Genomic DNA, 14604 nt, shown 5'->3' with positions numbered 1-14604 from the left:
TTTATACTATATTGTAGAGGGGTAGAATACTCTATATATATTAAGTCCATATGTTCAAGGGTGTGGTTCAGATCTGAAATTTCTTATTTTTTTATTTGATTTCTCTGTGCAAATGCGATGCTAAAATCCCCTTCTATGATCGTGTTAATGTTTATTTATCTTTTAATTTCAACAGTTTTTGTTTTATGAAGATAGATACTCCAGTATTTGGTGCGTATATGTTTATCAGTGCTATTTCTTCTTCTTGGGTTGTTCCCTTAACTAGCATGTGGTGACCTTCTTTGTCTCTTTTAAAAGTCAGTTTTAACTCCAAATTTACTATGTCTGTTGCTAGAATTGCTTCCCCTGCTTGTTTTTAGGGTCCTAGTGCATGAAATGTTGTTTTCCATTCTTTAAGTTTTAGTCTATGAATATCTTTTTTGATTAGGTGAATTTTTTGAATGCAACAGATGGTTGACTTCTGTTTTTTTTGGTACCGGGATCAAACTCAGGGCCTTGTGCTTACAGGCAGGCAGTGACACCACTGAGCTAAATCCCCGTCCCTGACTTCTGCTTTTTGATCTAGTCTGCCAGTCTATGTCTTTTGACTGGAGAGTTTAGGCCATTAACATTGAGAGATATTACTGAGATGTGTTGGTTATTATCATTGCCTTCTTTATCTTTTGGTGGATGTATGTTTTTCTTTTCCTTATGCTTTTTGTTGCTATTTATCCGTTGACCTCATTGGTTTTGTTCATGTTTAAATAGCTGTGTCTTATTTGTTGCTTCTGCCAAGAATAATCTTGAGTATTTTCTCTAGAGCTGGTTTAGCACTTGTTTATCTTCTGAGCAAGTCTTTTTCATGGGCATACTTTTATTTCTCCATCTATTTTGAAGGACAGCTTTGCCAGATAAGTTAATCTGGGTTGGAAGTTACTTGCTCTTAGGGCTTGAAATACTTCATTTGAAGCTCTTCTGGACTTCAGAGTTTGTGCTAAGTCTGCTGTGATTGTAATTGGTTTATGTTATTTGTAGGATCCCCCCCACCTTCAAAATTCTTTTTTTTTTATCTGGATAGAAGCATTGCTTACTTGTATTTTCACCTTTTCTTATATTTGGTAAGTTTTCTCCCATAATTTCTGTAACTGTGTTAGTGACTCCATCTGTGCTGTCTTCTAGAAATTCTCGAACTCCAAGTATCCTTAGATTGGTCTTCTTGTTGTCACCTAGTAGCTGCTGGATAGTCTTCTTATTGTCCTATTGGCTTCTTTGAGTTCTTTATTGTTAATCATTATTTTGACCTCAATATCAGACACTCTGTCTTCACATTGGTCATTTCTGCAGTGTATGAATTCTGTACTGTTTTCATTTCAGGTATTTCTGTCTGATATCTTTTTGAACATTCTCTATGTATGTTGAATTGGTCATTCAAATTTTGAACTGTTTTTACTAGCTTGTCCAATTTTTTACCAATTTTTCAGAAATTTACCACTAGCACACTGAGTGTAATTGCTGTAAACTTTATTCATTTCCTCTTTGAACTCATCTATTTTTTTTTAATCCTTTCTAATAACTTTTCCTAGATTTCTACTACCTGGTATTTATTTTCTTCTTTTCTGCCTTGGAAGAGTTGGGAGGGTTTGGAGATTTTCTATTTCTTTTTTTGCCCATTCTACTTGTGTCTGTGTGTATATTTTCTTTTCTTCTCTCTTATTTTTGGGGGGTGTTACTGCAGGTTGGGGACTAGAGAAGTAAGGAGACAGTGTAGCTTATGTTGTAGATTTTTAGTAGGATGTTGCCTCCCTGTGAATAATTTTCAGCTTCATATGTCCAGTGCTAGTATTTGCTACTTTTGTTACTAAGTAATTTTGACTCTGTTCCTATGTTTTTCTAAAAGAATCGCTTCTCTTTATAACAGCATTCACAGATTCAGTCTTACAACACTTGTATATGATAGTCTTTGCAGTTACTCTTGTCCCTTTTCTCTATTCTCTTTGCACACTATGGTTGAGAGTTTTCAGAGAATATTTTGTGGGGGCAAGGATGAGATATGGGAGACAGGGTTTACTTTGTGATTAAGGAAAGTTATGTGGTTATCAGAACTTACTTGCCCGGTGTGGTGGCTCACGCCTGTAAATCTCAGCACTCAGGAGGCTGAGGCAGGAGGATCGCTGTGTTTTTGAGACCAGCCTGGGCTGCATAGTGAGTTCCAGGTCAGTCTGAACTCCATAGTGAGACCCTGACTCAACCCGCCCCCCTCAAAAAAAAAGAACTTGCTTATAGGCAGGACAGTAAGATGTGGAAGAGCCAAAGGCTTTAGATGGGGAGGATTGAGGATTAATGCTAGTGAGTATAGTAGTGGCTGTGAGGGGGTAAGTATCATGAATTAAAAATGTGTTGGAAAAAGAATAAAGATTACGTTAATAATGTTGTCTTGGGGATGTGAGGTGAAGAAATTAGTTAAAGACCTGATATGAGGGAGAGATTCTAAGACGTCTATTAAATTAGAGCCAATGAAAGAACAAATGTACAAGAGTAACAACCTAATAAATGCGAAACCATGAAAGAACATAACCCCATGTTACCACATAACTCAGGAAACATACAAAAATTTAAACCAGTAAGATGTCTGATGGGAACACGGATTAGATATTCCAATTGGACATTGCATATGTGATTCCCAAGTAGCTTCTTGGCCTGATAGTGAATGCTCTCACCCCCATAACTCTTCTGATTTCTCCACTGCAATACTGGTGTTAACTCAGACTCAAGACCTCCTTTGCCAGATTGCAGGAATTCTTGCAGAGTTTGATTCAGTCTGAACTCTTGGGTTAGGAGCTGTTGCTGTCCCTCTCCCTGAGTGCAGTGGTGGATTTGGCAGACAAATTCACTGGCACTAAATGTCTACTGAGTCATGATTATTCCTATGCAGTCCATGCCACTGCAGCAGTAACAGGTTAATAGATACATTGGTATCTATCAGGGTTAGTTGAGAAATAACACCATAAGACCTTGTTCTAGGTTTCTCTTTAGCAGCGAGGACACGGTACCAATGTGAGTTTCCAATCGTATGTAATTCAGGCTGAAACTAGCGTCTGACCGCAGGAACAATCTGTGATCACCAGCCCCTGCCTCTCAGTGGGCCCTCCCCCACCCCCTGGCCAATCTGCTCTCTAGCTTCTGGCAGTCTCTTGTGACTGTCCTTCTCTCAGAAAGAAAGGAGCATTGCTGCTTTCTGCTTGCTGTTCTCTGGTTGATGCTTCCTGACTGCCATACTATAAATTCTTTCTCCTCTGCAGTGCTTTTCTGCCAACTGACTGTGGACTAAAATCTCTACAAGCTGAGCTGAAATAAACCTTACCTCCTTTAACTTGTGGGTGTTGGATATTTTGTCTCAGTAAAGAGAAAAATAAGACATAGTTAGATGAGTGTTTTTTTGAGGGAATGGTACCAGGGTTTGAACTTGGGACCTTGTGCGCAGTGGCACCGCTGAGCTGAATCCCTGGCCCTAGTTTGATGAATTTTGACAGATGTAGATATTGGTGAAATCAGTCATGAATCAGTGTTTGCACTTCATGCTTTTTTTGTGTGTTTATCTTTTTTTTATCTCTTGGTTGTGGATTAGGCAGTCATGTTCTACTTTCTGTCACTATAGGTTTATTTGCATTTTCCAGAATTTTATGTAAAGGAAATCATGTAGGTACTTGTTATCTGGCTGCCTCCACACAGCATAATGGTTTTGAAATCATCCTGGATACATTTATTAATAATAAGTTCTGTTTTGTTGTTGAAGATTGTTCATTGTATGAATGAATATACATGTTGCTTATCTATTCTCCTAGTGGACACTTTAGGGATGTGTGCACTTTTTAGCAATCATCACAAAAGTTGTTATAGACTATTGTCATTGTGTTCTGTGGACATTTGTCTTTATGTAAAAATCTCTTGGACACTTTTATTTTCTTTGCTAAATATAATTAGCATGTCTGGGTCATTGATACAGGAGTATGTTTATCTTTTTAGAAATTGCTAACTTATTTTTTCTAAAGTGATTATGCCATTTTTCATTTCTACCAGCAGCAGGAGATTCTATTCCTCTGTGTCTTCACAAACACTTTATATGGTCAGTCTTTTCATTTGAACCATTTCAATGAAGCTATATAGGATTTACTGGTTTTAATTTGTATTTTCTTGATAATTAGTAACATTAGACATCTTTTCTTGTGCTTCTTGGTGTTTTAAACCCTTTCACTTTCCATGTTAGGCACACACTCTACCACTGAACCATATCCCCAGCCCTTTATAAAAAAAGTTCTATGTTGAGATAGGGTCTGACTAAGTTGTCCAAGCTGGTCTTAAACTTGTGATATGCCTGCCTCAGTCTCCTGAGTAGCTGTGAGTCACTACTCCTTGAATGTATCTTGTTTTGTAAAGTACATATCTGTTCATTTCTTTTACTCAGGTTTTAAAAAATTAGTTTATTTTACAAATTGTAAGAGTTCTTTATATATTGTAGATGCACATCCTTTGCCAGGTATGTGTATTCAGACTATTTTCTGGGGTTATTTTTATTTATTTGTTTGCTGATTTTGTTTGCAGTGTTGGGGTTGAGGCCAGAGCCTTCACATTGAGCCACATCCCTAGCCTTTTTTTTTTTAATTTTTTTTTTTTGTTTGTTTGAGACAGAGTCTCACTATGTAGTTGAGACTGATCTGGAACTCACTATGTAGCCCAGGCTGGTCTCTAACTCACAGTGATCCTCCTGCCTTAGCCTCCCGAGTGCTGGGATTACAGGCGTGTGCCACTACACCCTGCTTAGCTTTTTTATTTTTATTTTTTAACTTTTTATTTAAAAAACATTATTTTTGGTACTGGGGATAGAACTCAGGACCTTGTGCTTGCAGAGCAGTCATGGTGACATTGAGCTAAATCCCTGGCCCTTATTTTTATTTTTAAATTTTGAGGCAGAGTTTCACTGAGTTCAGACTGAGTTTAAACTTGGAATCCTTTTGTCTCAGACTCTCAGGGTACTGGAGATTACAGGCATGTATCCCCGCACAAGGTAGATGTTTGTATGTATGTATGTATGTATGTATGTATGTATATGTATGTATTTATTTATTTATTTGGTACCAGGGATTGAACTCATGACTTTGTGCTTGTGAGGCAGGTGGCAGCACCACTGAACTAAATCCATGGCCCTGTTTTTATTTTATTAATGGCATGTTTTAGAGAGTATACATGTATAATTTTGAAGTAGTCTTAATTTTTATCAGTGTTTTCTTTAATGACTTTTCTGTTTTATTGTAGAAATATTTCCTAAGGTTGTAAAGTTTTTTTGTGTATGTATTTTCTTCTAAAAGTTTTGTAATTCTAGCTAGTTTATTTTTATATTTGATTTTTTTTTTTTTTTTGAAACAGGGTCTTGCTGTATAGTCCAGGGAGACCTGGAACTCACTCTATAGCCAAGGCTGGCCTTAAACTTGCCAGTCTTCCTGCCTCAGCTTCCCAAGTGGTGGGATTACAGGTGTGCACCACCATACTCAGTTTATATTTGACATTAGTTGCACTTTATCAAAGTGATCTATATATACAGAGAAGAATATTTTGTAATAGGTAGCATTAGAAAGAAGTTTTAATCGGGGTATCTTTTAGCAGCAAAAGCTTTATTTTGAGCTCTGTAGGAGTCAATGAACTGGAAGCTATGTCATGTTAGTGGTTACAGTTCTTTTTACAAATTGTTTACTATTTTTGAAGTAGTTAAAATGATCTTGAAAAGACCTTGAGTGTTTAAGAAAAATAATTTTTTTCTTAATATGTTTCTGTCTCAGTCACTTTTCTTGTGGCTGAGACATAATACCTGATACTTGCAACTTAAAGGAGGAGTTCATTTTGGGTCACACTTTATAGAAGATTCAGTCCATAGTTGGCTGGCTCTAAAGAAGGATTACATGGCACAGGAAAGCACCTCATGGCATGGTGGTGGGAAAGCAGAGAGAATTCAAAGGAGGAGCTGGGAAGGGGGATTAAATCTTGCCAGGTCACATCTCTAGTGAGCCATCTCTTCCACTCCCATCCCTCCTCTTAACAAGTCATCCAGAAGCCTTGCAATACAGTCACCTCCTAAAGGTCCTGCCTATGATCGCAATGAGGCTTGAGGGCATATCCAGGTATAAACCATAACAGGCTCTTATAAAAGTGTATTTTGAAAGATTATAAGATAATGTGAAGATGCACTGTAGTCAGTTGGTTTCCAAAGAACTTCAAAATAATTTTATTTTTATTCTGCTGTAATCAGTTTGCAGGTACTTTGCATGAATTCATTCAACTGATATCAACTCCCAGGTGAAATTGTGTTTTCAATAGTTCCCTTCTTCTACTCTAGTTTCTAGATTTCTTTTTAAAAGCAATATGATCTAAAGATACAGGATCCTAATGATGAATGTAAGTGTACTGTATACCTAAAATGTACCAATAAACTCAATGAGAAAAAAAAAATGCCCTTTTCAGACAGTAGACAGTACCAATAAACTCAATGAGAAAAAAAAAATGCCCTTTTCAGACAGTCATACAAAAAACAAAAAACAAAAACAATATGATCTATCTCAAATAAGGGGAAGAGTAGAAAAGTTTGTCCCAAGTTTGTGAATTAGAGTAACTTGTGTGTGTGTGTGTGTGTGTGTGTGTGTATACATATTTCTTTCTTTTTTTTTTTTTTTTTTTTTTTTTGGTTTTTGAGACAGGGTCTCACTGTGTAGTTGAGACTGACGTGGAACTCATTATGTAGCCCAGGGTGAACTCACAGCAATCCTCTTGCCTCAGCCTCTGTCGTGCGCCACCACGCCTGGCTTAGAGTAACTAGTATATGTTTGTGTGTCTTTTTTTGATGGAAAGATTTCCATATTTAAAATATTTGGAATTTTTTAAGAAACATTAGACAAAAGAGTTTTAAAAGAGTAGACCTTTATATTACATTTAAAATTTCAGCTAATGCTATAAACTAGATTCTAAATAATTTGAACTAACAAGTTACTAAGTTACAGGGCATTTCAAAATTTTTCATATAGAAATGTGCAGTGTAATTTTACAAAATTATTGAAACATTTTGATGGCAAGTTGAAAGTTTTAAAAGCAGAATATGGCCTCTGAAGGGATTTATTAAATTTATACCAAAACTTTATTTTCTAGGTGTTCATTGTACCCATGGTTTCAATCGCACTGGTTTCCTCATATGTGCCTTTTTGGTGGAGAAAATGGATTGGAGGTAATTAATAAAAGAAGATGTATTTAGTAGTTGACTACATTTTTTGTTGTTATTTTAGTTGTATCATTTTATATTGTCAAGTTTTAAAACAATTTTTTATTATCAGTATGTTTGTGATACATAATAATTACATTCATTTCATTTTGGGGAATTTTGGGGAATTGTTACACAATGATGTTGATCATTTTTGCTTCTGCTTTCCCTTACCCTCCATATATTGCCAAGTTTTTTTGAACTCAGTATAATTTACAATGGTTTTCATTTTGGATATGGTTGGTCTTTAGGGTAGTGTTACCTGGTTATTTTATAGTAAGTAACACTTTAGTTGAGTGCTTATGAATCCCGTAATCTGTTTTCTTTTCCATTTTTTTCTCTTATACAGCTTTATCAGAGATAGGTTCTTCAATATTTTGTGCTTGTATTCATTCAGCTTTGGAAATTAGTGTTGTTCTTTTCTTTTTAACTAGTGTCCTCCCTCTCTCTCTCTCTCTCTCTCCTCTCTGTTTTTTTTTCCTCAATCTGTAGTTCAGGCTGGCCTTAAACTCACTATGTATATTGCAATCCTTTTGCTTGAGCTTCCCACAAACTGGGATCACAGTCATGTGCCACCATGCTCTGCTTAATTAGTGCCTTTTCTATATTTGTTGAATACTAGTAACAATTTGGAATGCTATATGAAGGGAGTATTTTAGGGACACATCATTCCCTTTAAGCCAATCAACATGTTTTTATTGAACACTGTTAGAACCTTAGTTATCTGAAATTCCTGAGAGAATGGGATTTTTTTTTTTTATTTTGGTACCAGGGATTGAACTCAACCTTACGTTGTCAAGGCAGGCAGTGCAGAATGGGATATTACTAGCTGAATTTTCTCACTGACTGACAGTCATTGTTTATGTTACAACACCTGTCACACAATAGTTCTTTTTCTGAATATAATCAGCCAAAGTACACATCTGATTTTATACTTTGCATTTTACACGCTCTCAGTGGTTTTCTAGTGCCTGGACTTCCTAGCTCTACTTATTCAGATGTTCAGGCTCTAGTGCAAACTCAGCCTGTGCTTACCTCTCTCGTGACCTGTACACTTAGTGCCTGGGCCTATTGAACATTTCTGAAAAATCAACAGGCTTTTAATCTTGCTCATATTGCTATTCATATTTCTTTGACTGCTTTTTTGTTCTTAGAGTCAGACTTTAAGCTTCAAGACTTTAAATTCTTCTTCATTGATCCCACCTGGATCTTGAATGTGTACTCAAAGTAGTACTTTTAAAGTTGAGGAATTACAGTATTAGTATATCTTATATTAAACTATTTCAAAATAAATTTGTCCCTTACCAATTGGATGCCTTTAAGGCGAAGACTGGTTTTTCTATTTTATAAACCTGTATTATACATTACATGATGACTTGAATATAAGTGAGTTTTTGTAAGTATGTCTAAATGGAGAATAGTGAGGAAATTGCATGGTGTTTTTTTCCATAGTATTGAAGCAGCAGTTGCTACTTTTGCCCAAGCCAGACCACCAGGAATCTATAAGGGTGATTATTTGAAGGAACTTTTTCGTCGTTATGGTGATATAGAGGAAGCACCACCACCACCTGTATTGCCAGATTGGTGTTTTGAGGATGATGAAGATGAGGATGAGGATGAGGATGTAAAAAAGGAATCAGAACCTGGGTCAAGTGCTTCCTTTGGCAAAAGGAGAAAAGAACGGTTAAAACTGGTAATGTTTAAAAATACTATAATATTCTTTATCTTCTATCTATTAGCTTATCGAAATTTAGAAAAATGGGATGCTGGCCATGTTTATTCCTTAATTAGTTTTGTAAGGTTATTTCATTCTGGCTCTTTCTAAAAATTCTTGAAAACTTGGAGTCTGTCTTCTCTAAGTGAAAAATTAAAGAGTTATGAAAGTCATCCTAGTTTTGTTTTGCTAGGTAAACCAAAGAACTCTTTTGAGATAGAGTCTCTCCGTGTAGTCCATGACTGGCTTGAATCCAGGCTGGCTCGAACTCATAATCCGCTTTGTGTCAGTCTTCTGAGTTCTATGATTACATTTGTATGCCACCACACTGCTAAGAACTCTTAAATATTGGATTGAGAATTTATTATTCCTTTCATTACCAACTATTGTGAGATTCTAAATAAATGTCTGGTGAGAATTTTACTAATTTACAAATTGTCACACAATTAAAGGGAGTTTACATTTGAATATGACTCTCCTTTCCATGGGTGGTATTTTCTTTCTCTTTTTCTGTTTTTTGTTTTGGTTCTGGGGATTGAACTCAGGACCTTGTGCTTGCAAGGCAAACACAGGCACCACTGAGCTAAATTCCCAGCCCCCAAGGGTGGTGTTTTCATATTTTCTCCAAAGTTGAACTGAGAAGTCTCATTTTCTCTCTAGCTAACCTTTATTGATCTTCTGTAATAAAACCTACCAAAAATAGTAGGATTTACTCCTTTTCATGGGGAGATAAGAGAAAATGTTGAGAAATAGTGCTCATCTTTGTACATACCCTGTGGTAGGGCAAAGGGAAATTTGAGGGCAAGCATAGAGGAAATTGTTAATGAACTTAGTAATTAAGGTACATACTATATTAAGGTTGAATAGTGACTACTCAAGTCATTTGTTAGTAGGCAGTGGTTTGCAGGCAAGGGTGAAAATGCTTTCTTGATTACTTTATATAAATCATTTAACAATTATTTTAAAGTTCCTTATTTGGAAAACATTTTTAAAAATTGTATTTATACATTTTTAATCTTCAAGATCATAAGACCACTGGAAGTGTTAATTGCTTTGAAACATAGAAATAATTTCAAGAATAATTCTTTTAAGCTGGACATGGTGGTGCACACCTGTAATCCCAGCACTCGGGAGGCTGAGGCAGGAGGATCGCTGGGAGTTCGAGACCAGCCTGGGCTACATAGTGAGTTCCAGGTCAGTCTCAACTACATAGTGAGACCCTGTCTCAAAAAATCAAAAACAAAAAAAGAATTATTTTAGTTTAACTTACTACTATTTTTTGGATATGGATATTAAAAATACTAAATCACAGCTATCAAAATAATAACATAAGGAAAACTGAATGAGTAGCTTAGCTTAAAATATAGATATGATTACCCTCATATAATATAATTTTTGTATGAGAATTCAGTTTTTTTGTGGAAAGTTCTCACTATAACCCAGGCTGACCTTGAATTTGGCAGTCTTCCTGCCTCAGCCTCTGGAATGCTGGAATTATAGGTATGCACCACCACACTGGGCTTTAAGTATGTTTTTTAAAGTGAACATTAATTACAGCCATATGCCTAATGTATTTTGAATTATATAATATTTGATTCTATGAAAGAGTTTAAAACAAAGAGTTATTAATTTACAAAATGGTATAAATTTAAAGGTCCTTAAAAAATGACATCCATTTTATATTGTTAAATGCCATTAAATTCTGTCAGGTTTTGCTTTTTATATTTTACTTGCTACATACAAATATACATATAATGCTGACATAATGGGCAGGCAGGCATACTGTCTCTCACTGTCCTGTTCTCCCCCCATATATATTCAGATATGATTGTTTTGTCTTCATAGTGTTCTTATCATTGTGAAATATTTAATACTAATATGGTTGTGTAAACTTTCTTTCAGCCTGCATTTGCATGGACTATTTCTTATCCTTTCAACCTTCAGAGTTTTTTTTTTTTTCTTTTTGGCACCAGGATCAAACTCAGGACCTTGCACTTGCGGGGCAGGCAGCAGCACCACTGAGCTAAATCCGCAACCCAACTTTCAGAGTTTAAAAAAAAAGTGTATATCTTGTGTCATATTGCTGGGTTGTTACATAATAAGAAGCTTTTGTACTGTTATTTAGTTCATATATTTTTAGTAAGCTGATAAAATCAGATCTAGACTTTCTTTTTGGAGGGGGAGAATTGAACCTAGGGCCTACATAGTGAACATCCCTGTCTTTTCATTATTTTTTATTTTGGGACTGGGTCACACTAGTTTGCTAAATTGCCCAGGTTTGGCTCATCCTTTCAGTCCTCCTCTCTCAGGCTTGAAGAGCACTGGCATTCTGGACATGTACCACCATTCTTGGCCTAAATTTTCTCTTTTTTTTTGTTTTTTCCTGTTCCTCTTGTGGTTTCTTTTTACCTTCCTTTTTTGACTTCTTTCAAAAAGGTTATTTTTATTCTATCATTTTAGTGTTATTACATATTTCTTTATTCATTTTTAAAATAATTGCCCAACAATTCATTCTATGCCTTTTGACTTATTAAAGGCTAATATATATTAGTACTTTTACCACTTTTGAGGCAATACAAAAGTCTTAAAAGCTTTGGTTTTATTTACCTCTTCTTCCCTTTTTTGGTATTGTATATTTTAATTTGTAATGAAGCTCATCAGAGATTATTATTTTTTACATTAGATAACCAAGTGCTTTTTTTTTAGTATTCTTCATTGTTTTATGAAAATTTTGATTCCAACTGGGGACAATTTTGCATCTAACTGAAGAGTTCCCTTGGTTTTCATTCATTGTGAGTCTGTTTTGACACCTTCACTTAGTATTTGTGTGAGAGGATCTTTTTATTGACATCATTTGGAGACTATCTGAGTATAAAAGTCTGAGTGCTTGGCAGTTATTTTTTTCTTAGCACTTTGAAGATAACATTCCATGTGCATTTCTATTGAGAAATCATCAGAAGAAATTGCATTTCTTCTTTGAGGGTTTCTTTTTGTTTTTGATTTTCAACAGCTTTACCATGATGGTTCTACTTATGGTTTTCTTTGTACTCCTTCAGTTTGGTGTTTGTAGGGATTTAAAAATCTTTGTTTGAATTTTTTTTTAATTAGACAATTTTTGACTCTTTTTCAAGTATTGTTTTAAATGCTTTATATTCCTTGAACTCCATTTAACACAGTAGACCTCTTTTTCTTTTGGTACTGGGGATCATACTCAGGTCCTTGCGCTTGTGAGGCAGGTGGCAATACCATAAAGCTAAATCCCTGGCCCTAGACCTTTTTTTCTTAAACCATGTCTTAAGTTCTTTATATTTTCTATCTTGTTTCTTCATTTTTCATTTTGAATATTTTCTTCTGCCTATCTTTGAGTTTATTAATGTCCTCATTTGCTTTTTCTGAAACTTAGCCACTGAATACTTAATTTTACTTTTACTTCTGAAATTTCCATTTAATTTTTAAAAAAATGACGTCCAGTTTTCTGCTGAAATTCTTCATCTTGTCATTTAAGCTCTTGATTTGGGGGTGTTGGGGTTCTGGGTATCGTACCCAGGGACTTTACACCGAGCAATATCTCCAGACCTTTTTTATTTTTTGTTTTGAGACTGGGTCTCACTAAGTTGCCTATATTGGACTTGATTCTTCTGCCTTATCATCCTAGGAGCTGGGATTGTAGACCAAGCCTGGCTCTAAATTCTTGAACATTTTTATCGCATTTTACAGTGTATGTTAGATAGCTAATATGGATATCCGATTAATCTTCTTTAGTTTTTTTTTAATGTCTTTTTGATTTTGTGTCATTTGTAGTTTTTTTATACTTTAGTATTTTGGTTGAATTATTAGATATTTATGAAAAATGGGAATAATCTGAGGCTCTGATCAGGTTGTTTTCTTTTAGAAAGGATTTACTTTTGTTCCTACACAGGATTTAGGCAGAACATAACTAAGTCGAGAATTGAACTGTTTAGACTCCGGACTTTAGTTTGGGGAAGCTAATCTGTTTTTTGTTTATTCTATATTTCTAGAGCTTCTTAGATTCTCTCATCTGTTTATTTATTTTACCTAATATTTTTGGAGTAATGCCTCTGGAAAAAATACCTGTCTGGAATTTTCTTTCCTCTGAGTTCTTGGCTGTTCAAGTCCTTACTACTTTTCTAATTTCTTGCTATCTTAAGCAGGTGCTTTATTCTACATTTTGTCCAGCTTTTTCATGTGGTATAAAATTAGTCAAAATACTCTAGCTTGCCGTTGCTAAAAAGCAAAAATCTTTCTTCCATTTTAAAGAAAACAATTAGGATTGTTTATTGACAGTGAAGAGATGGTAATTTTTGAGAATATTGTATCTCTGCTTGTACTTCCAAAGGCAGAGTTATAAAAAATTTCTAAATTCTTCATGTAGCATTTTGATAGATCTCCCCCTTTTCAAATAAATCATAATTAGTAAATAGTAGTTATTGATTTTTTACTTATTGAAGTAATACAGTTATGTTAAATAGAGTATGAAAGCAAAATTTATGTATTTAATTTAAAATATATACAAATGGGGGCCAGGGATTTAGGTCAGTGGTTCCACCACCTGCCTTGCCAAGTATAGGGTCTCCAGTTCGATCCCCAGTACCAAAAAACAAAACAAAACAAATACATATATTTAGCTCAGTGGTTCCACTGCATTCTTTACAAGCACAAGATCCTGAGTTTGATCCCCAGTATCCCCCCAAATACACACACACACACACACACACACACACGGTGAGTGAATTAACGGTGAAATTTCACAGAAAGATAAAATAAGAATAGAAAATATCTAAGTATTATTTTCTGTGGTGCTTTGGGCTGGATCAGAACCTATAGAATCTTTGCCAGCTGCACTCCCAATAGAAAATTTGTATTTAAAATTTATGAAGAACTCAAAAAAGTATTACCAGATAGTCAAATGGTCCAACCTTTAGATGAAAAAAAGAACTGAACAGATAATTCTCAAAAGAGGTACAAATGGCCAAGAAGTTTACAAAAAGATGTTCAACATCTTTAGCCATTAGAGAACTGCAAATCAAAGCTATATTGAGATTCCTTCTCCAGTCAGAATGGCTATCATCATGTTGGCAATGATGCAGGGGGAAAAAGAAACCCTTCTGTGATGCTGGTGAGAATCTAAATTAGAATAGCCATGATACAAATCAATATGGAGGTTTCTCAAAAGACTAAAACTAGAACTACTATTTGACTCAGCCATAACTCTTTGGTATATACCTGAAGGAATTAAAAAAAAAAAGTCATCATATCATAGGGTTACCTATATACCCATGTTTATTGTGGTGCAATAAACAATAACTAGGATATGGAAGCAGCCTATGTGCCCTTCAACAGATGAATGGATAAAGAAAATGTAGTATGTATACACACTGGAATATTATTCAGTCATAAAAAGAATGGAATTTTATCTTTTTCTTTTTGGTTTCTTGAGATAGGGTCTCACTATGTAATTGAGACTGACCTGGAACTCACTGTGTAGCTCAGGCTGGTCTCCAATCACAGTGATCCTCCTGCCTCAGCCTCCCGAGTGCTGGGATTACAGGTGTGCACCACCACGCCCGGCTCTATCATTTTTTTTTTTTTTTTT

The 14604-nt window shown here is 35.2% G+C and overlaps 1 protein-coding gene across 1 annotated transcript in view; it reads left to right on the top strand.

The window, feature by feature from the left end:
* Rngtt (RNA guanylyltransferase and 5'-phosphatase) overlaps window positions 1–14604 on the top strand; it is a 265607-nt gene that overhangs the window by 27754 nt on the left and 223249 nt on the right. The window contains exons 5-6 of the mRNA XM_010633261.3: window positions 7168–7243; window positions 8729–8969. Coding sequence (XP_010631563.1) covers window positions 7168–7243; window positions 8729–8969 — 317 coding nt within the window. The remainder of the gene's footprint in view (window positions 1–7167; window positions 7244–8728; window positions 8970–14604) is intronic.

This window comes from Fukomys damarensis, unplaced genomic scaffold (assembly GCF_012274545.1).
Source record: "Fukomys damarensis isolate Sample0158 unplaced genomic scaffold, DMR_v1.0_HiC HiC_scaffold_14, whole genome shotgun sequence".
Taxonomy (NCBI): domain Eukaryota; kingdom Metazoa; phylum Chordata; class Mammalia; order Rodentia; family Bathyergidae; genus Fukomys; species Fukomys damarensis.
Note: the sequence above shows the minus strand (reverse complement) of the source record. Positions and strands in the feature narration are given on the sequence as shown.